Source organism: Felis catus, chromosome B1 (assembly GCF_018350175.1).
Source record: "Felis catus isolate Fca126 chromosome B1, F.catus_Fca126_mat1.0, whole genome shotgun sequence".
NCBI lineage: Eukaryota > Metazoa > Chordata > Mammalia > Carnivora > Felidae > Felis > Felis catus.
The window spans coordinates 56,084,674-56,109,266 of NC_058371.1; the positions used below are offsets into that span (position 1 = coordinate 56,084,674).

Genomic DNA, 24,593 nt, shown 5'->3' on the forward strand with positions numbered 1-24,593 from the left:
CAGAGCCTGGAGCCCACTTTGGATTCTGTGTCTCCCTCTCTCTCTGCCGTAACCCACTCGCATTTTGTCTCTGTCTCTCTCAAAAATAAACATTAAAAAAATAAGTAAAATACAATTTATAATGGTGTAGATTGCTGGCTAAGAGTTTATGCATGACTGCTTATTTTAACATAATAGTACATTGAAAAGGAAAATAGAATCATCTAACATATTTACATCTATAGTGCAGTCTGTATTTACTGGGGTGGGGTTGGGGGTCTCAGCTTGAGTCCAGTTGTCCCCAGTGGTGAAATTTTTACTCATCTGATGAACTAGCCTAGAGGTATCTGCTGGTTAAATTTATTCTCTTGTGGGTTTTCACACATTCAGATTGTACACAAGCAAGTAGCGCATTAGGGGAAGAAAGAATATAGAACAACCAGTTGATGTCTGATATTGGTTCCCAGTCTGGTTTTAGAAACTTGTAGCTGAGTCCTTTTGACAAAAGAAGGAGCTCTTTTGTATAAGGATCTCCGGGAGAGAGTGAATTGCAAATTTAGTGCCTAGATGACAAAGTGCTACACAAAACGGAGAAAAGAGGAATTCCCTTGCCCACTTCTCTAAAGAACAACCATATGCAGGGCTGTGAAAAACACAGCATAATGCCTTAGTGACATGATGCTGCTTTGGGAGCACTGGAGACAAGGTTCCAGTGCTGGTGGCAGTAAGATGCTGAACTTGAGTAGCAACCATCAGTTGTCAATGTAGGGTCAGAGTAAATGAATAGGGATGTTAATGCCTAGTAAACTTGCAGTTACTTCCAGGGAGCTCAGAAATTATGGTGAGGTTTTGTAGAGAGAAGATTGGGGGTCCATACACAGTGGAAAGCAAGAGTCAGAGAAACTGAGTCATCACTATTGATATGGTCTCCATTTATACACAGGTGAATAAGGCACAAGACAATTCAGGTTACATGCGCTATAGGTGGCAAATAGTTGAAGAAGGAAGAGTCACTAAACAGATAAGAATAGTATTTATAAAAACAAGGTTGTCCCAGAATATTGGAGTTATGCATGCCATTTGAAGGGGTGTGTGTGTATGCATCTATAATATTATCACTTGATATATTTATGTAATATACATGTTTAAAATCACATGCATAATGTGACACACATATACAAATAAAATCACTTTTCTAATTTTGTTTCTTTATTTTTATATTTGACCATATTTTTATATTTATACTTTTATTTATTTTTATATTTTTATATTTGACCATTCCTACTAATAGGGCTTTTGCGAGAAACATTGAGGCAATGTGCAAGAAATCACTGTACCCATGTTAAGGCACTATGCAGATAGAAAGAATGAAAAGAAAAAAATGCAGTATAAAGGAAAGAATAATATAGGATTTGTAGTAAAAAAAAAATGGTAGGTCTTTGTCATAAGTATGACACTGACTTTCCAAATTTGGAGAATGCAATTAGTGTCTTTGTTCTGGTTACAAAAATGCTCACAATGCATATGTCAGAAGGCTTATAAAATACTTTATCAAGTTGCATGAAATATTTCTATCATTATAAAACACAAGAACTAAAAATTGAACATCAATCCAATAACTTCTTTGTTTATAAGACATATGCTATAATTTCAAAAGTTATTCCTTGGGGTGTCTGGGTGGCTCAGTTCGTTGAGCGTCTGACTTCAGCTCAGGTCATGATCTCATGGTTTATGGGTTTGAGCTCTGCATCTGACAGCCCAGAGCCTGGAGCTTGCTTTGGATTCTGTGTCACCCACTCTCTCTGCACCTCCTCTGCTCGTGCTCTCTCTCCCTCTCAAAAATAAATAAACATTTTTTTAAAAAGTTACTCCTCAATGACTACCTTTTCCTTAATACAAAATAAAAAGAATTTTATATGCGTGAGTGGAGATATATATCTATATCTATCTATCTATCTATCTATCTATCTATCTATCTATAATATAGATAGATATCCCAATTAATGTGCACTATTAAATTCTATTAGATTGTTATCTAGGTCAATGTCTATTAAGTTAATCTAGTAATTCTAGTCCAATAATGAATTTGGATCCCTAAGGCTCAATTGGTCACCATGGAAATTCAAATAATTATTAAATGCCTCATAATACTAATTCCTTTGTGATCTCTCCTGGTCATTTCACATCAGTAAACCAAACACTGTATCAAATTACATTCTTTATCCATTAAATCTATTTCTTCATTATATTAGAATGTCTATGTTTTATAAATAATTCAAGTTTGTTACACATATTTGGGGACAGATATTTTCCTTTAAAATCAAACAATCCTATTCTGAGCTCCTAGTATTCCTGAGGATCGTTTATGTCACGTTTCTATGACTACTAAGTGTCAGAAGGCCCAGTTGCTTTCATCGGGCATGAAGGCTGCTCAAAAACCACTGCTATTCACTCAGAGCACAAGTCAAACTGGCATTTACGGTTCTGAAGTCAATGTCTCGACAGTGTTGCCATCAGTCTCTGGTGCTGGCACTTTTCCTTCCCTAGTGGGTAAACACACACATTTCCTCTACAGCCCTCATTAGATAATGGAGCCAAGAAGGCCCAGAACTCATTACTGAAATATTTGTGCCAGATCCTGGAGATGAATTTTGGAGGGTGTTCAAATAATCACTTGAATCTCTATGAATTATACCTAAAATGCAATGCCATAATGATAATTTAGGCTTGAACGAATTACAATCCCTCAAATCATGGGAAACTCTCAGTTACCATAGCATTAGCGTGTTGTAAATTTTAGTTGCCATCATAAGGATGACACCAGAGTCCCAGGTCATCAGAAATTAATTGTCTATTTTTTGTTCTCTTACTTTTCTTCCTAAAACTTATATATACTGAATAAGTACATAAACTATACTACACTAAATGTAAGGATGGTTCTAACCCCTACTAAAAATTAAAGCCACAGCAAAAATAACAAATCTAACTTCACGGAGTTTCAAGATTTACTATTAACAGATAGATTACTACCATTAGAATTATGGCACAAGGGGCGCCTGGGTGGCGCAGTCGGTTAAGCGTCCGACTTCAGCCAGGTCACGATCTCGCGGTCCGGGAGTTCGAGCCCCGCGTCAGGCTCTGGGCTGATGGCTCAGAGCCTGGAGCCTGTTTCCGATTCTGTGTCTCCCTCTCTCTCTGCCCCTCCCCCGTTCATGCTCTGTCTCTCTCTGTCCCAAAAATAAATAAACGTTGAAAAAAAAAATGTTATAAAGAATTATGGCACAAATATTAGTGGGTATTAGAGTTTTCTGTGTGGTAAGCTGATAGAAAATACAAACTTACACTGCACCCTTACTTCAAAGCTGTACAGGAAAGGGTTATAACTGGAAAGAACAAAATTGAGTGCAAGACTTCAGGAAAATGAATGGCAGGCATAAAATCAATTTAGCCTGGATCCATTTAGTTTACTGGATCCATTTAGATTCAAATCCTTTGCTTTACTAGATGTTTCTCATCTTTTCCTTCTTGGCTCTTATCAGACACTATCTTCCTTCAGCAGAACATTTTCCATTTCTTCACGATCAAGGATTATTATCTACTCATATAACTCCCACCAAATGTGGAGCATTTATAGCCAGAAAAAAATTGATAATAATCACAACTACCATATGAAAACAATTTTTATCAAAACATAAGCAAAATGCCTGGTTGGAAACAGGTTTGGGGAAGATGCTTACAAAATGTTTGTCTTATAATGATAAAACCTAAAGTGAAGAGATATAGCTCTACTTGAAGTATGTGATAATATGAACCCCCTTGTGACAATTTTTGGGAGATTTTGTGCCAATCAACTAGATTTGGAGGCATGAAAAAATTATGGTAGGTTATTCAAATTATAACCCTATAGGCATAGGAATCAGGGTTCTGTGAATATACAAATGACCACTAATTGAGCATAACCACAGTCCAGTTAGTTTAATTATGTAACTTAATTAACACTTAAAATAACTGTGTGATAGGGGCTATCATTAAACCACATTTTACAAATGTGAAAAATAAGACCAAATAATCTTATGCACACTTACCCAGGGGAAGCTGATTTTTCTAAACAGAGATATTCTTAGTTTCGCAAAAAAATAGGTAAATTGAACTATTTTAAAAGTTAATTTTGTCTTATTTTTAAATACAAACTCATTGCAGTTTACTAAATCTCCTGAGATGTTTCTACTGCTATTTTCATGTGATAATATTGAAGGGGTTTTTCCCTAATGTCACTCAATTCTGTTTCAGCTAAATTTTGTTCTATTATTAGACATATAAATGATACATCTCAACAGAATGCTCACAATCTTTTCACTTCCATTTTACATTTTCATTATTATACAATAACTGTCAAAGGAAATATTTCATTAAAAGTTAATTTTAACCCAATGAATAATAATAAATGTTATTTTGGTAATACTTCCCAAAGTTGACCAAAGATCTCATTACAAAATTTATTGAGAACATATCATAGACATAAAATATTCTGAAATTACTAACAATAAACAATGCTCATTGTTGCTGGTAATTAAAAAAAGATGCCAGATACTATTTTTAAGGGACATGAGGCATCACTTAAAAATGACCAGGAGCCATGGGCACCTGGGTGGCTCAGTTGGTTGGGCGTCTGACTTTGGCTCAGGTCATGATCTCACAGTTTGTGAGTTTGAGCCCCACGTCTGGCTCTGTGCTTACAGCTCAGACCTGGAGCCTGCTTCAGATTCTATGTCTCCCTCTCTCTTTGTCCCTCCCCAGCTTGCTCTCTCTCTCTCTCTCTCTCTCTCTCTCTCTCTCAAAAGTAAATAAACATTAAAACAAAATTTAAAAAAAATGACCAGAAGCCATTGTAGTTATAGCAAAATTACCATTTTTTTTTGTCCTCCTGAATGCAAAGTAGTTACAGTATCTCCCAGATGAAGCACATTTCTGTTTCCCATTCTGTTTGGTTGGCAATCTTGCTCAATTATGTAGAATAAGGACATTTAAGAGCAAAATGGGTCCCTGATCAGCACTAAAGTGAGCTGTTGTTTAAAGGAACATAGAAAACCTTACTATTAATCATTTTAAAGCATGGTACACTCCTACTTCTCAAATAGTGTTTTAATTCATACTCCTTAGATGTTTTGCTATGGAAATTCACAATGATTAGTATTAACATCTGGTAACTTTGATCGTAAGGTTTAAGGGGGCCTTGGATGCAATCTCCAGAAGGGAAAAGCAGCAACCATTTGTGTCAGGTTTTCACAATATTCTCTCATCTAGGAGTGTCATTATTCAAAAACTCCAATTCAGTGATTCAAGATAATATTGCAATTTAGAGCCTTTGGACAAGTGATTATATTTCAAGGAATTATAAAATTCTTAATTCATTAAATAAATACATATACGTGTAAATATAGATAGATAATTATTATAAAATTAAGTAGCATAAAGGGATAGAAAATGCATGAACAGGACTATATCTATATAGGATAATGTGTTGCTTGGCAGGTATGTATGTCTAAGCTGGTGATATATGGTTTTGTGTTGTTACTCAAGGAGAGACTGGGTTGAAAGATATGAATCATGAGTGTTCCAAACAGCAGGAATAATAAATGAAAAGTCACATGTTTAGCATGCTTAAGGAAAAACAAAGAGGCCAATCTGGCCAGTGGAGTGACTAACTGTCAATTGATCGAATATCAATCAGTAGGAGATCAGGACAGTGACATGTCAGGAGTAGATCATGTTGGATCTCATAATCATGGAATAGGTTTGGATTTAATTTTGAATATAATGAGCAGCGTTTGTAGGCTTTTGAGCAGAGGAGTCAAATGCTCTGATCAGGTTAGGTATTTGTAGAAGATCTCTCTGGCTGCTATTTGAAAAGCTGACTATGGGACAAGGCGATCAGTTCAGAGGCTACTGAAATAATTTAGGTAAGAGAGATCAATGGTTTGATGTCAGTAACAGTGAAATCTCCTTCAACCATGCCGCACACTTTGTAAGAGCCACTGTAGTTCATTTTTGTGTATTTTTTCTTTCGGAGTTCGGAGCAGTATTTAAAATATAGTGACATTGATGGGGCGCCTGGGTGGCGCAGTCGGTTAAGCGTCCGACTTCAGCCAGGTCACGATCTCGCGGTCCGTGAGTTCGAGCCCCGCGTCAGGCTCTGGGCTGATGGCTCAGAGCCTGGAGCCTGTTTCCGATTCTATGTCTCCCTCTCTCTCTGCCCCTCCCCCGTTCATGCTCTGTCTCTCTCTGTCCCAAAAATAAATAAACGTTGAAAAAAAAAATTTAAAAAAAAATAAAAAAAAATAAAATATAGTGACATTGAAAAGTATTTTTTGAACAAGTGAATGAATAAATGAATAGAATAAGACAATAAAAACTTTGAATATTCAAAACTATGATTAACTAAGACAAATGGAAGCAGTGAAAAGTTAGATATAATTTCATAAGATTCTTGAGGCTTATAGGAGAATGTGTGAGTTGATATGATTATATGAGGGTTAATCCGTTTCAAAGAAATAGATCAAATACAAGAGTTGAGAATAGCTTTTTTCATGTTGAGTTCACACATACTGAAATCCCAAAACCAGTGATAAGCATAGTGAAAATCTTTAAAGTTAAAATGAAAAGAAGACTGGACAGAAAATTTTTCAAATTTCAAAACTAAAAATAAGTGCTTTCTAGAAATACAGATGAATAGTCTTAAAATGATTTCATAAAACACATGTACATATGTGCACATGCACACACACATATGAACCACCCTGGATAGACTGCAGGAAAGGATGTTTTTACCACTTAGAGAAAGATGTTATGACAATTAGGAAACATCACATATTAAATAAGAAACAGTTACCTAAACCACTTGCATTTTCTTCTCAACATCTGGTACAAGTTATTAGATCCATAGATGGGGGATATGCCACAGGCAGACTTTATTTTGATTTCAGAAATATATTTACCTTTTTTTTTCAAATTATATATAGAGAAATGTCAACTGGATAGCTTTTTAGCTGCTAGAGTAATACTGAATAATGTATAATATAACAATATATAATGAATAACACATCATTATCAATTTATATATTGTCTTTTATATTATATCAAAGGAATCCCTAGTTCAGTTCCTTCCATTCAACTTTTATAAATAATTTGAATGATTTTCAAAAAGCATGCTTTTCAGTTTTGGGATAGTATGACTCAGAAGGATAGTAAAACTGTTAAAAGATGAAACCTAGTGTCAATAAATTCTAAAATGAGAATTTGATGCTGAAACTAACTTAATGAAACACAATGGGATTGTATATAGAAAACGTATGGTTAGAAAAAATAGCCATGCTAAAAATATGGCTGACTTATTATGAAAAAGAGATCAGAAAATTAATTGAATGAATGCCAACTTTATCTGATATCAGGGTAGACCTTTATCTTTTCAAATTTGGTTTACCTTTTCCAGGAAGGCTTCCTGACTCTGACATGCTATGTGGATACACTTCTTCTATGGTTAAATTAGTTTGGTCAATGCTAATCTCAAAACAAAGCAGTACAGGATTATGAAATAATAAAAGCTCTGTGTTTCTTTGAACATTTAGTTAGAATTCTTCGAACAAATTCAAAGAACCCATTAAATTTAGTATAACTCTAAGGGTACAGATGTACCAGAAAACAACCCCAATGCTACACCTAAGGTCTTAGAGTCTATCCTTCAATTGCATTTTTTTCTGTTTTTATTGTTTTAATGTAGGAAATGTCCATTTCCTGAAAGGTTAAAGCAATATCTTCCTCATTACTCACCTGAGTTAAACAGCATGGCCCCCCATAAATTACTTAGTAAGTAAAAACAGATACTTAAAATGCCTGATATTCAAAAAAACCCATATATGTCTCAAAGATGTAATTGCCAGAACAAAGAATAAACAATCTTAATAAAAATACTAACAAGGACATTTAATGAAATGCATGCTTATGTTAATATATTTTTGAAAATATTATTGAGATTTTTATTAATAGGTAATTTCTGGATTTTCTTATTGTTAAGATAATTTCAGTATTTAAGTAGGCTAGACATTTGAAAACATAACTAACGTATAACTAAAACATAAAAAAACAAATATAAAATGCTGGAACACAGAGCAGTGCTATGTACTTAAAGTGCTACTTAGAAGGGAATGTAGAGTCCTAAATATGCGGTCTACAGGAGTAGAGAGGCTGAAATTAAGGGGCTATGAATCAATTTTAAAAATTAGGAAAAAATATAGTAGGGAAATAAAGTCAAAGAAAAGAAATACTACACATAAGACTGTAAACATATGAGAAAAACATAACAAATAAGATAAACAAAGTAAAAACCTGGTTTTTGAAATGACTGATAAAATTGACAGGTTCCTGGTTTAATAGATTAAGAAGAAATGAAAATAACAGTACAAATGATATTTGAAAGAAAAAGCAACATAAATTTAAGCATTGCAGACATTATGAAATATTTGAAGATGTTACGAATAAATTTACTAATAAATATGAACACTTCTAGAAGTAATGGACAAATTGATAGAAAAATACAGTTAATTCCAGGAGAAATAGACAATCAACTAGTGCTGTACCCATTTTAAAAGTTTAACCTAGTAGCTACATTCTTTGCTCCAAGAAAGTCCAGGTCCAGATAGTTTCACCCACAAGGTCTCCATAGTTATCAACAAATGTATAATTCTCGTATGCAACAAGCAATTACAAAGCACAGAAAGACAGAAATTATTACCTGAGTAATTTATGAAGCTATCATTACATTGTTACCAAAATTTGACATGGGGTCTATGAGAAAAACAAAAACAAAAACAAAAACAAAAACAAAAAAACTTGTGTCCAGTATTCATTCATGAATAAAGACTCAAACATGTTAAATAAAATATTAGCAAACCAAATCTGGTAATAAATAAAAAGACAGATTTAGTCTAGAATTGGAAATTTGATTTCCATTACAAAATAAATAGAAATAATTTACCCAAATAACATATTAAAAGAGAAAATTTATCTTTTATCTATTTCAACAGATGCAAGCAAACAAAAAATTTCTGATAATAGCAATATTCATTTAGGTTTAAACAAAAATAAACAAGACTCTCAGTAAACTAGCTCCAGAAGGCTTAGCAATCATAATAAAGTGTATTTTCATTAAATAGATAAAATCTTAAAGTAAGTTCCTAATCTGTGACAGTCAGAATTAGAACAGGTCATGATATGCCACCAAAAACCACTATTTACCATTACGCTGGGATGCCAGGCAAAGACAGTAAGTAGAACTAAACAAACAGAACAAAAATTATAAGATCTAGAATGGAAGGAAAAAAAAATTAAGCACTGTCAATTCTTGTAGCGTTGAGAATTCAAGCTAACATATAGGTAAATAATTATAATTAATAGTGGGTTTAGAAAGTTTCAAATCCAAGTAAATATTAAGATTTATTAATATTCTATATATCAGCTATAAACAATGTGGAATTTCAATAAAATCAATAACATGTACAATACCCATATAACATTGGTTTTCTAGGAATAACACTAAAAAATATGTGAGGATAAAATTATTAACACGTCTCTAAAGATAATAAATAAGCAGCAAGTAAATATCACATATGCCATAGAATAGATGATTCAATATTGAAAAATAGTCAGTTATTTCTTAATTTAATGCTCTACCCCAGAACCACATACAAAAATATTTAGAGCAACATTATATATAATGACGAAAACCCAGGAACTCCCCAAATGCCCATGAAGGGGAGAATGTTGTAGAAAATTAAACAACAGTGGAAATAAATCAATGAGAATTACACACAAGGACAGGGATGAATCTCAAAAATTATTTTGAGTAAAAGAAGAAATTCAGACATTATGATTCAATTAATAGATTAAGCCCAAACACAAGAAAAATGCAACAGTATTTGTTTAGGTATAAATACATAGGTAATAAAAATCTACACAGATGATCCTTTTTCTTGACTTAGATACTAAGAACAGAGATGTTTGACTGTGTAGCTGCTTGTATATTTGTGTGTGTGTAGTCCTTTTATTTATGTACTATTTCATATAATTTTAAATTATGAATTTTAGTCTATTTCAGTTGTCATGTATTTTCCAGCGAATCATATAACATTTAGCATTTCAAAGTTTTCTAATTCCATAGAAAATTTATGCTTTAGAAAATTTGTTATATTTCCAATTTTCTTTGTAGGTCAACTTTCCCTTGTCCCAAGTAAGATGAGAACATAAACAGCATGCTTACACAGGAGGCAGAAAGAATGATATGAAGCAGAGATTACATGAAGTACTGGATTTTTACCCAAAACCCATCACACAGGTGAAGGTTAGGCATACCAAATCAAACGAAAGAAATTTATAGTTATTATTAGCTGAGTTTATAATATGTCCAAATAATTGGCCAATTATTTAGGTGTATTATCTTTAATCCTTCAGCAATTCTGCAAAGTATAACATCAGAAAGATAAATTGATTTGCCGCCTACATAGCTCATGTACAGAAAAGACAATATGAACCCAGGTACATCTCTCCCTCACATATGTGCGCTGTCATTACTCCATATTGTCCAAATATTTATTATTCAATGTCTGACAGTGGGATGTAATGGAGCATAAGACCTGATTTTTAATCTAGTTTTGCAAATTATTATCTGTTTGACCTTGGATAATATTTAATAAATTCTTAAGGACCCAGTTCCATATTGCTTCTTTTCTTTTCTTTCTTTTACAAATTTGGGATAATAATTCCTATTAGAGTAATTATGTGGTTTAAATAAAATTCATATGTAAAGTACCTAGTACAAAATATCTGCTCAATAAATTGAAGTTTCAGTTGATTAAATTATGTGAGCATCTCCAAAAATTTTCAGCATCCTGGGGTTAGAAAAAGGAACAGATGGTTGGATTAATACAGGGCTTAGTGAGAAAATAGAAGGAAAAGATAAGAGAGCTGGAAAAGTGAGGATACTGGAAGGAACCATTCATGGGGTCATGGCCAAGTGGGGAGACAATGAAAGGTGGAAGAGCTTCGTTCTCTGACTAATAGAGAACATTCTTGGGATGAGCAGCTCTAATGAAGTTGAGGGGAGAGAATTGCTTTATTTGGAGAAAAGGAATGGAAGAAGAAAATGAAAGAAGGCTATAATTAGATCAACCACAACTGATCCAGAGCAAAAACATTTCACAGTCTGCACAATTTCATAACTATTTAAATACTCACACTCCAGTTTGCCTGATGGGATGATCTATGAGAAAGGTTAACCAGGAGGACCTCATACTGCGCTTGGTCATAGTTTTGCTGCCGATTTGACTTGGAATGCAATGTCTCAATGCTGCTCAGATGTCTCAGTCCTACCAAACAAAGGCTTCTCTAGTTCTATGACATCCTCAGTATGAAAAAAACAGAGCTTCTCTGGTTGAGTGAAAGCATATGGACTTCATACCATATGTTACTCATGTTCATTTGATTTCTAATTATATACCTTTCTGAATCCCTGTTTCCAACAACCTAATTTTACTGTCCTTCTACAAAGACTTATTTTCTCTGGTTACTTTTTCCAAGAACTAAAATGTTTTCTCTATCTCTATCTAGTTCATATGATCTACCAACTTGCTGTTCCCCTGCCAAGGTCTAGAACTGTGGTACCCCTTCAATATTGTGCACTGTTAGACATACATCAGCCCTAACAAGCAAAACAAGCTCAAGACAGATGTCAACCAAGTCAAGTATCACTGATAAATCTTAAGATATCCTCAGAAATTACTAGAAAGCAGTCTGGAAATATGAAATATTATAGATTTCTAAAACTTATGTAACCTCTTCTTCAGCTGATATTGTAAAGGCTGTTCATTATTTGTTTTCTCTCAGAAATGTGAAGTTGTTTTAATTCTGTTCAGCATTGACCTCCAACACCCCCATGAGACATACCTTACTGTACGCAGAAGAGATGCTAATTCAAGACTCTTTAAGTGACAAATGAGACACTGCAGTAAGTAAAGTAGCACTTTGGCTTACACTGAACTTCATACCTGAGCGCATAGCCTCTTTCTGAATGCTTTCATAGTCATGCCAGTCCTTTCTTCTCAAACCATCTGTCCATGCATAGAATTGCCCATCTCCCAGGCCCAGTGGAAATGTCTGTGGAAAAGGAAAGTATTCAGAGCATAAAAAGGAGGCACTTCCTTTTGCATGGTAGGTAAATACAGCCGAGCACATAATAGGCAATCAAAGAATATTTGTTGAATAAGTGAATCTTCTGAGTATACTGAAAAGAAAGCTATTGCTGGTGACAAGGTTAATATACATTTTAAAATCCTTTTCCAGCTTTAAAAATGAGAGCATGTATCATCCACAACCCCTATCATTTCCTATTTTATTTCATCCGGAGACACTAATAACTCTGTATCACTTCCTCTGAGCATAATACTAGTAATGGTATTAAATGGAATTAATTTTGTTTGTGATTTGTACAGTTTCATTCATTTTGATCAAGTATTTTTGTTTTTTTTTAATTTTTTTAATGTTTATTTATTTTTGAGACAGGGAGAGATAGCATGAATGGGGGAGGGTCAGAGAGAGACACACACACACAATCTGAAACAGGCTCCAGGCTCTGAGCCGTCAGCACAGAGCCTGATGCGGGGCTCGAACTCACGGACCGCGAGATCATGACCTGAGCCAAAGTCAGATGCTTAACCGACTGAGCCACCCAGGTGCCCCTGATCAAGTATTTTTGAATGGCCTTATTAGCCACTAGGAGCCAGACACGATGCTAAAAACTCTTTGTACAGAAGATTGCTTAATCTTTCTGATAATCTTTCGTTGTAAACCTGCATTTTTCTGCCAATTAAAGTAATGCCCGGAGAACTAAAATAACTTGAATTAAACCACAGTAGTAAAGTCAGGACTTGGGCCAGTCTCTTCAGACCAAAATTGTGGTCTTAACAACTATTAATACTGTCTCTCATCTAAATTTCTGCTAAAGTATGATACATGGTTATACTTTTTGTTGAAATTATCACTTACTCAACAACTATAGTCACAACATATGTTTTTTGCTTTGGTAAAACCCAATATGTTCCAATGTCAACTTGGAAATTATATTTGTGTACAGTGCTGAAAGTACTTCTTTTTTTGGTGTTTATTTTTGGTAACAAGAAACAAATGTTTTGAATGAAATTTATTTTCACAATCTTAATACTCAACTTAATGTAAAATAAATGTTTTCATGTTCACATACCATTTTTTCTTTTACTTGGTTTACTTTTTGAAATAAATAATACATCTATAGAATGGAGAGAAAAAAATTTCAAGTTTCAGTTTATATAAAACAAAAGATGAATAATTTCAGTGAGGACATCTTATTATAAGAGGCTTTCCAAAGCAAATAAAATGTCTTATTTCTTAGTTTGAAACAGTATAACTTATAACTACTGTGCTTATGAAAAATTATCTCAGTTCATCTTTATAGGTTCTAAAGGGTACACTTGTTTGAAAGGATGAAAATGGAGCTTCACATTAAAAAAGTCCTTAAAATCAGAAGAAAGATTTGCCAAGTAAGATGACTATCATCTACATATTTAAACCAATTTGTTACAAGAGTGATGATTTCAAGAAAATGAAAATAAAGAGGAATAAACATATAAGGATGATGATGAGTTTATGTAAAATATTAAGGATAATAAGGATAAATTTTAAAAGGGGGTGACAAGAAAGAAAAGTTATGGAAAAATTAATAGAAAAGAACATAATAAAAATAGAAGAAAATAGGAAAAAACAATTTTGGAAAAAAAATTCAGGCTTATAATAGCAAACATTAGAAAAAAAAGTCATGCATTTTTCCTAATTGATATTGATTTCATAATTGGAAATTTTACCAAAACTCAGCTAGGAATCAGAACTTTTAAATAATCAAATAACTTTAAAATACAAAACTCATGAGTTATCTCAAACTTTCATTTACAATAACAAATATTGAGCAGTAATGAAAATCTCTTACAGTGATTTAGAAAATACCAATTTATAAACAACACTTTTGGAGTAAAACAGATAATTTTAAAATCAGTTTGGGCATAAAACATAGAGGTATTCTTGTGTAAACTCTAAATATGCAAAACTCTCTCTGGTTACCTATTGGTTCACAAACGGGTCCTGAACATGGAGGACAAGGAGAGACAAAGGAAAGAGGCAGGCCACTCCATTTTGTTAGGAGACAGAGGTACTAAGCAAGGAAACTTATATACAAGGCTTATCTTGGGCGCCAAAAGACAAATAGGTCCTTGCTCAAGTCCACCAGAATTTTCAGTTTATATAGAGGCCTTAACTGGGCTTAGTTACATACACAGTCCAATAGTATTAACAACACCTTATTCTCTCAAGGCTATTTATTAAAACAGCTCTTAGTGTGGGACTAGTAGGTAGAATGTACGTTCCAAGGACAAGGGAGGGGTGAGGTGCTTCGATTGCCCAGGTCCCCTTTTCTGGTCAGCCAGTGGTCATGTCCTCATGTTGACCTCCTCCAACACTTCACCCATCTTGACCAGCTATTACAATCTAACACATTCCCTCTCTTCTCCAATGTGCCCAATGCAGTCAGCAAGAGTTTTATTACCATGGAAGTAGCTCATTTGGTGGGTATCTGGCTGCATTTGAGGCAGAGGCCACAGTGACAATATGGGCACATACAAGTAAAAACACAGGTTAAGATAATGATTCCCAAAATAAGTAACATTTTTCCCCCACCAAGAGCCCCATGATCACAACCATTGATTTACTAAGTCCTCCGGGCTGGGGGTTAGAGTACTCTGGATGTTTACTTGTATCTTCATGTGATTTAATAAAGATAGGTTAGCAGACTCATCAGGTGTAAACACACAACATTGTGTTTGAATAATGACACAGGCACTTCCTTGAAAGGCAGTAATAATGTCCAAGGCCATACTATTTTGGAGGACAGCTTCCTTTAAGGCTTACAGGGTGAGGTTGGTAAGAACTTCTATGTATGCTACAATGTCCTTCAGGCCAATGGAGGAAACCAAGAGGGGAGTCAAATGACTATACCACTGGAAAACAGAACATGACTACCTGGCCTTGGAAAAAGAGAGGTTGGAAGCTTTTAGGAACTTGACCTGTTGTTTTCATAGTCCATTATTCTTTTCTACCAACCTGCTGTTTTGGGGTTATAAAGGGAAATAAATATTTAATGCTGTGTTCTTTTACTCAGTCTTGCACATCACAACCTTTGAAATGTAATTTTCAATCACTATCTACTCAATGAAGGCATCCATCCATGATACTCAGATTCTCTAATCTTCTAATAGTGGTAGCCTGGTCTGCACAGTGAGAGTAGGAAGCTAGGGTTAAGGCAGAGGCAGTGTCCACACAAACGAAGGTATATTTAGAAACCTCACTTGGAAGGAGGAGGCCAATATAGTCTACTTGCTAATATCTCACTGTTCGGGAGTGATTTTGTTTGGGAAGTCTGTCCCAGACCCCTTTGGCAGTTGCCTTGGGCATTATTTAGTACATACAGAACATGCTGTTACTGCATTAAACAAGTCACTTATTCAAAGGCCAATACATCGTCTTTGGCAATATACCATCCCACCCAGGCACTATGGTGGTCGCTCTTTCTATGCAACCAATCTGCTGTATCTACTGAAGAATCAGTTTACGGCTCATACCTAAGCTAGGAAATCAACTTGATTGTTAGGGAGTGTCAGGACCTCTATGAACCAGACTTGGAAGACAGTGAGGTCTGCCTCAGGCTGTTGCAGGTAAACCCAAATGTGTTTCCACATATCCTGACCCCACAAGGCACATTCACAATCATTCACCCCTCAGCTTCCCATTGCCCATGCTAAAGGGTTAATCCTTTTAGAACTACCCAACTGTCAGTGCAAACGGTTAAAGGCCAACCCTCATAAGTGATTCCCAGCCAAACTGCTGTGAGTTTGGCCTACTGGCTACTATAGTTCATTTCTGTGTCCATCCAGATGGTGTCAGTGTTTGGCTGAATAGCAACTGCAATCTCATGGACAGATTGCCCTGACTAGACCAGTCACTGGGAATTTCCTTGTTTCCTCTCTACTGGTACTAGAGGCCAACAGAGGAATAGGGGCAGGAACATTTGGAGGATCTACATCCTCTGCATAGCCTAGTACCATCTGCATTCCTAGAGAGAGTGGGCTGGTGGACAAGGTCTCCTCTGCTGTAAAAAGGCATGCCACTTAGTCAAAGTGGGAGTTTGAGCCAAGGTATAAGTGGGTCAATTAAACATATTCTCAACCCATCCTTTGATAGGAGGAAAGTTCTTACCACAATGTGTTATTCCTTTGTGAGAGGCTCTATCTGGAGGGATGCTGCTAGGAGCTATTGAGCTGGGGTGGATGGGAGGGGGATATATCAGGCTTCTATTCCTTTCCAGAGCTATGGCAAAAATCCTAGGGCACTGTCTCTTTCTGTTGTCTCTGCCACAGTGTCCAACTCGCACCTCCTAGAGTCACAGATACATCCAACTCAAATTGCAGCCCTGCTTGGGAGATGCCCAGAGCTTTAATTTGCTTCCCTAGTAGTTTTGCCTTCTTAAAGGGGGCTTGTTGCTCTGATGCCCAGTCCTACACATGCCCTTTATTTACCAGGCAGTATAAGAGATGGAGAAACTGGGCCAGGTGGGGAATAAATACCTTCCCAAACTGTCAAATCCCTACAAAGGCTTGTACTTCTTTCATGTTTTTAGGGACTGGATACCCTTTTCAATCACAGCTTCTGGGACAACATACATTAAATCTAACCAGACGACTCCCAGAAACTTTATGGTGGTGGCTGGGCCCTGAATTTTCTGTGGGTTCACTGCCTATTTTCCCCCTTGCAGATGTTCCAACAAAATCTGCAGAGTATCCTGCTATAGAGGGAAGTCTGTACTTGTTAACATTATATCATCAATGTAATGAGCCCATTTCACTGATGTGAAAAAGGAGAACAAGAACAGAGCTTGAGCTGCAATCCCACGATATACTGTGGGTCTGTGCTGGTAGTAAGTAGCCTTGAGGAAGCACTTGAAACATCCACTATTGTCCTTCCCACATGAAGGCAAATTGATCTTGTGATTCAACAGCCAGAAGTATACTGGGAAGAAAACATTGCTAAGTCCAGTACTGCATGATATACTCCTAGGACTGTGGCCAAAGTGTCTAAGATGGTGTCAATGTTGGGCACAGCCACATGGATTGGGAGCACTACCTTATTCAATTTTCAGTAGTCCATGATCATCATCAATGAGCTGTTTAGCTTTTTTATTGGCCTTTTCAGGCTGTTCAAAGCACTGTGGACAGGGCATAAAACAGCCACTTGGTACAATGCCTGTATAGTTTCTCTTATTTACTTATGTCCCCCTGGCAATTTATGTTGTTTGACATTTACCAATTTTCATGTGGATTGGTAGACTTACTGGTTCCCAGTTGGTGTTTTCCCTCAGCATCGGTATGATTGCTCTAACTCAGAGGTAGAATTCACCCATAAAGGTTTTTGTGGAGTTTGACCTTATAAGATATCAATATGTTCCCTGGTAGAAGAGAGAGAGAAAAAATCTCATATCCTTAGGGCAGGGAAGTAGGTGAAGGGTAGGGAAAGCCCAATTTGCAGTGTCAAAGGGATTTTCCTGACTGCAACCACTTGCCTTCCACGACCACTCAGGGGACTAAAAAACTTCTGAGGGTTACTATGTATGAGAAAATATTCATCTCAGTATTAACCAGACCCATCACCTTTTGTTTCTGGGGGACCCATGAATAGTACACTCAGCATGAGGCTATGGATGGCCTCCGACAGCCCTTGCCTGGAGGTTATCTTGGCCTGAATCCTACACCTGGGGGATGGGGGCCACCACTCCAAATAAAACTGTATCCCCAAGACCTCTGCTGGAGCTGGTGGAACATCAGGGGTAGTAGGTGCAAGTGGGGGCAGATCTGACTGTTGTTTATGTTTTAAGACTTTCCACAGACTGACCAACAATGTTGGGTTGCTGTTATATATTTTCAGGTGGAAGTCCCAGCAGCAATGAGGTCAAACCACATTTGTTTCTGGGTTATTCTCATCAAACCTTTTATAGCTAACCAACCAGGATAGCTTTTTGGGTTTCATGTTCCCTCTCTGTCTCCAGATCTTTCTTACAGTATTCCTGGGATTTGTCAGTTTCCCCCAGATGAGTAATGGATTGCCCAATGTCAAAAATGTCTTGTCCCAGGACTAGGCTCAGCATGGATATTAGTATTACATACCAAATGCTGGCAGTGGACTGGAGAATCTTGGCTTTGATTCTTGCAATGAATTTGGCCTGATTGGGGCTGACCCCATTCTTAACTCCCTAAGCGTTTGCTCTACCTCCTCTATACCTCTATAGACTCCAGTTTCAGGGTCTCATGTGCACAGGGAGATTGTCTCATTGGATGAAGCCTCCCTGCAGGCTAGAAAATCCAACCTATAAAAGACTGAGCCCCTTAAACTGCCCCGAGAGCACCATGTGGACACTGCCAGAGGGTAGGGTGTGCAGTGATGTTTTGCTCATTTTCTCTGTCTCCTGCCTGGTCAGAGAAATGCTATGTACCTCCCCCCTCCCCCCAGCCACACTAACCATATGTGGATACTTTCCCTTTTGCTAGACCTTGGCAACTGTATCAATAAGCTCAATGGGAGTATATTCTCTCATCAAGAACATTTTCTTAATTGGGGGCAGCCCCACTGGATGGGGTTGCTGTTGCTGTGCCTTTGCTTTCATCTGGATTACATACAGGTCAGACACATGGGGCATTTCATCTGTTTTACTGTCAATCATGACATTAGCCTCTTCTTTGCCCTCTTCCTTTCCCAAGGAATTCCACTTCCTAGAATCCCAAGCAGGCTTTATCAGAAGCCCTTGCCTTAATCTATGCAGTTCAGGCCCTCCTAGCTTTGTAAAATGGCACACTAAGTCCTCCAACTTATTATCCTGCTCTCCCAACTTGCCCTCCAGGCCAAAGCTGGGAGAGTTGTGGGCACTGCACGTCCTTCAAGATCCTTCATATCTTCTTCCAAATCTCTAACTCCCGATGGGCATCGGTGGCCACTGAACTGTCATGGCAGAGAATAGCTCACTGCAGCAGCCACTCTTCTTTCTGTCATATTGCTCTACAAGCAGTTCCTCAAACAATCACATCAGATGAGCCAGCATTTTCAGGCATCCCTGTGCTTGCACAGTGGTCCAAAGCATCTAAAACACAGGCCACACATCCTCACATAGTGGTCTATAGCCAATGCACAATTTTCCCTGCAACTGCCTCCTTCCCAAAGATCACTTATTGGGTCTCCTAGCTGGCTTGCCAATTCGCCGCATACACAGAAGGCAGGAAGGGATTGAAGGAAGACGTGAGCCCCTCCAGGTTGGTAGGGGGTGTGTTTAATATGCAAGGAACTTACATAGGAGGCTCATCTTGTGTGCTGCAAGACATGTAGGTCTCTTTACCCCACCACCAAATCTTAAAAATTTATATGGATGCCTTAACTAGGTTCAATTCAGGATATATTCAGTCCAAATGGTCTAAACAACACTTACTCTCTTAAGGCTATGCCCTTTAAACAGCTCCTAGTGTGGGGTTGGTTCTAGAAGGACAAGGGATAGGTGAGGATCCTCCAATTGCAATGATCCAGCTTGAGGGTCAACCAGTGGTCATGTCCTCTCTATGACCTCCTCCAATCTTACTAGGGACATTTTATTTCTCTTGTCTTGATTCATTTGATATAAGAATTTTTAGCAACTCGTAATACAAAGCCAATCGAACAAAAGAGTTAATCGTTGCTTTCTGCAGAAACTCTATGAAAATGACAGTAAAGCATCAGATGAAGCAAGAAAGCAGATAGTTGAATTGACGCACTTTTTGTAAATGGGTAAAAATTACTGTAAAGGAAACACTTTTTAATGCCACTGAATTTTGAAATTACTTAAAATTGGAGGCAATTTAAAATTGGAGGTATTTCTGAGAGTGAGGTTAAAGGTCACAACAAAATGACTGACATTTTTACATGGGGCAATTAGACTCTCCTGGGTTCTCTTCCCAATTCCAACAACAAAGTGATTGCTGAGGCCCATCCACTATGCTCCCCACCCATACAGTAGTGGATTTTGAATGTGAGAAGTATGTTTTCAGGCTACTAGAAGTCATTGAAAACCAGGATGCCAAGCAGTAGTGAAAATCAAGGTTCCTTATAAGTCTGTATACCAAACATTGTTAACCAAAGCTATCTGCTTCTACTTGGCTCCCAGAAAGCTGCCATCCACTTTAACTCTGGAAAATGGAAACAGATATGGACACTGCTTCCAGGTATAGACACAGGCTTGTATGGGGGAAGTCCTCCTCAACCCACAGATCTTTGTAGTAGTATTTTTACTACTTCACTTATGACTATGAACAGGTAGCCAAGGATTACCCACATTTGGGAGACCTTTGGACATAAAATTTGGAGGCCAAAATAAATAAAAGATATAACAAACCTGAAGGAAAGAGGCAATGTAAGGCTCAGAAAAATAATCCCCCCAACCTAAAAATCTAAATTCCATTCTCTCAGAGAGCTTTAAGGAAAAGTTCCTTCATAGAAACAGAAATTTAAAAAAAAAGCATTCAAAGAATTAAAAAAAAAAGAGCTCTTGGAAAGTAAAAATGGGATAGCAAGCATAGGATAATTAAAAAGGAGTTTGGAAAATTAAGGCCAAAGGAACCCTACTCAGATTTAAAAAAAAAAAAAGACACAAGAGAGCCAGAAGCAAAGAAGGAAGGAAGATAGCAAAATGGCAGCAAGCCTAGAGATCATCCAGCCCTGAATGTGCAAGGGAGTTGGAAAGCAGCCCTTGAAAGGTTCTGAAAAAATACACACACACACAAAAACATCAAATAGACAAACTTACTTTTTGGCTATTTTTAAAAATGTATTGAAAGGAGAGTTATAATTCTTCTGAAGAGGGTGGGGTAAATTACTGAGATGCATAAAAAAATCTAAGCAAATGAAAACTGGGACAATTAATAAGGCTCGAGGGAAAAAAGACAATGTACAAGAAAGAAAGTTCAATCATAGCATATTATTTGATTCAGGTATGAATACTCTTACCTAAATATTGGTTTAACTAAAACTTGTCTTATAACTATACCAGGGGTTGAGGACAAGGGTGAAGACAGTTAAATACACATTTTATATAATAGGAAAACAACATATAAAAGCAAAATGAAAGAAAAATCAAGTATCAGTAATACACACATGCTATCTACAAATATGGATGTATATAACAGAATAAAGATAAAAGATCAACATTGTTGCCCTGGGTTTTAAGAAATTACAAGTAGAGGGAAATGGGCTAGGGGATTGCTGGTTACCATTATAGGCTTTATATTAAGATTACATTTTAAAATTATTTGCAAATATTACTTTATGTACAAAAAGAAATCTCAAAGTTTTTTACACATTCTTGATAGTTATCAGTACTCCAGCAAGGTGTATTAGCATCACGAGAATATTTTTTGATGATAGAGGAATCAGGTTAAAGCAGATAATCTGAAATGGTGCTTTAATAAGGGCTATCCAAGGATTTGCTACACTAATACCTCTTCTTATCTGTATCAGTGTTACTGACAGACCAGCAGCATCAGCATCACCTGGGAACTTGTTAGAACTACAATTCCCTGGTCCCAACTCATGCCTGTTAAATCAGAAACTTTGAGAGGAGACACAGAAATCTATGTTTTAACAAGTTCTCCAGGTGATTATAAGGCTTACTAAAGTTTGAGAACCATTAACTCATATGAATAGGAAAGTGATACAATTATCACATTAAGAAAACATGTCAGACTTAGTCACAAATCATGTGCCACAAACTCTTGAAGAATCTTTTTTTTTCTTTCTTTTTCTTTTCAGGGCTGATAACCAATATAAAGATTAACTGTGTTTGTGTCCTTTTCACCTGCTAGAAAGGTAGGTGAATAAACCTAAATCAGCCCCGGTACATTTGTATAAAACTACCTTGGTTCTGACAGCTTAGCCATCCAGCAAATGACCCATCAGTATTCCGACCTTTCCTTTCACATGAGCAATCTCCAGCGCTTAGATCCATTTGCTTCTCTCCCGGGTTATATCATGTGTCCTCTCTATGACTACAGTAGTACAGATCCATTATCTATGACCTTGTAAAATAAATATAACGAGGATCGTACCTTCATGAGACGTATATTTCAGACCCATCATTCAGTCAGCCATTTATTTGTGAGCACCTTTTGTTTTTCACCTTGTAGACTTTTTATTCATTGCAATGTCACTACACTACAAATAATTAACTTGAAAATATTACCAGCGATGGAAGAGACAGAATCCATTAGGTAGAAACCATATGTAATAGAGCTGAATCCTGGAGACTACTGAAAGATAATATACTTGAGAATGGGTCATGAGAAAAAGTTTCCAAGAGTAAAACATGATTCGTAGGCAATGTGTTTACCAGATATAGCAAACTCAAGCACTTTCTGGGGTTAGAAATGTGGCACAAATGGGTGAAAAAGTAGGGTGTGCCACTCTAAGAACTGATGGATTTTTTGGCTATCTAACTACTATATTTAACTACTGAATAATCTTAAAACATGTCTCAGATGAGACCCAGATGAATAAAGTCTGCAAAACCCAGGTGAATAAAGTATCTCACCCTTTACCTCTAGAGTAATTTTACTTATAACTACAGATAGTGATGATATTGAAAATAGACACATCTGTAAATCACTATGATGAAAAGATTGTCTATATCCTAAAACCTATCTTACGTTTTATAAATCAACAAACAATGGACTTTCATTTTCACAACGAACCATAAACCTACCACTATACCTGTTCCTTAGAAGACAATATGATGTAGTAGAAGTACTCTGGATCCAGAGTCAGAAGGCATAAATTAAAATATGGTTTCAAACTATAAACAGAAAATCTACGTTTCATTTAGGTCCTTCAGTTATGAAATATGTGAATTCATATATGAAATTAGGATAATAAAAATAACACCTACCTTACCCACCCTAAAAAGTTTTTAAAGTAGTAAATCAGATAAAGTATATGAAAGCCCTTGGCTTATCAAAAAATGACATAGAAATGCCAGTTATTTTTGCCATCTAGGCTATTTTTTATAGATATCTGAGTTATTTCTATTGCCCTTCAAAAGTTATAACACAGTTGCAGGGAAAAAACTTATATACATTATACAAATATTAAATTATGTGAGCCAAACTCTATGACAGTAGGTGTTAGTAGCACATAGAGATGGGTGTGAAATCTTACATTTGGTGTGATTAAGTTTCTAAGCCACCTAGAAGACGTTCTAAACTAATAGAACACTACCAAAAGAGCAATATCACAGATGGTATGGATGGGAAAAGGAGATAAGGAACATTTATTCTTATACAAGTTTATTCTTATGTGAGCCAGATTATGAACTGGAGTTCAGAAATATTAAGGTCACATAATTAAGTCTTAAAGATCACATAACTAATAAGTGCTAAACTAGAATATGAGCTGTCTGCTTTTAAATCTTATGAATTACAAAAAATAAATAAGCATGGAGACTTTTTATGACTCTCTCATTATTCATTTATTCAAACTTTATTGTATAAGGTCATTTAAAAATGTTAGCAAATAAAACTAGAGAGATAAAGTGAAGACCAAAAAATAATCACACCACGCACTGGGCCATAACAAGTCATTAAAGGCTCTCAAAGTGAAGGGTAATATAATAAAATGTTTTGTAAAGGTTAGTTTTGTTGTTGCTCTAACATCTTTTTCCTTCCTGAGTTGAACCCACTTATAGAACATTCAATGGGCCTAGAATCATCTACAGAGAAGGTTCTGCATTTTTATATACTCACAAAACATATTGATAAGTTAGTGTCAGAACATAAAATTATATTTTTTTAGTGGACAGAAGTCTTGTTCTTCACATTCTGTATAAATTCTCAGGTTTGATGTCAACATATTTCTAAGATACCAACGACATACAATAAAATAAACCTTGAACTGTTATCAGTCACTGAAACCTCTGGTCTTCCTCTTGACTTTGTAAACATGATGTCTGAGGCAGAGTTGAGAACTCAAATGTTTGAAGCAGGAAGGGGGGTGTACTGAGTTCGGCTCCTATTTTTAGATCTCAAAATTTTTCAACAGAATCTGGAAATCTGAGTTCCTATATAAAATATCTTAATTTTAATAAACAAATTCAAATATTTGAAAAATACATCGTGAAGGATTATGTCTTCAAATATCTAGGCTGTGGTCACCATTCCCAAACCGAAGGCCAGGCTTTCGCCACAATCTTAATCTTGACCTTACTCATTGCCTTAGAAACTGATGGCATTATCTTTCATCTGGTGTGATATTGGCTGTGATTGCCAAGACTTTGAGCATATTAACCTATCCTCTGTATCTGTATTAGTATCTCAACTCCTGAGAGCACAGGATGATTTATCATGTATAATTTTAATGAAACTCATATAGTC

At 36.2% G+C, this 24,593-nt stretch overlaps 1 protein-coding gene across 1 annotated transcript in view; it reads right to left on the bottom strand.

Moving 5' to 3' along the window:
- Positions 1-24,593, bottom strand: part of GALNTL6 (polypeptide N-acetylgalactosaminyltransferase like 6) — a 1,205,642-nt gene that overhangs the window by 757,128 nt on the left and 423,921 nt on the right. The window contains exon 4 of the mRNA XM_003984859.6: positions 12,075-12,183. Coding sequence (XP_003984908.1) covers positions 12,075-12,183 — 109 coding nt within the window. The remainder of the gene's footprint in view (positions 1-12,074; positions 12,184-24,593) is intronic.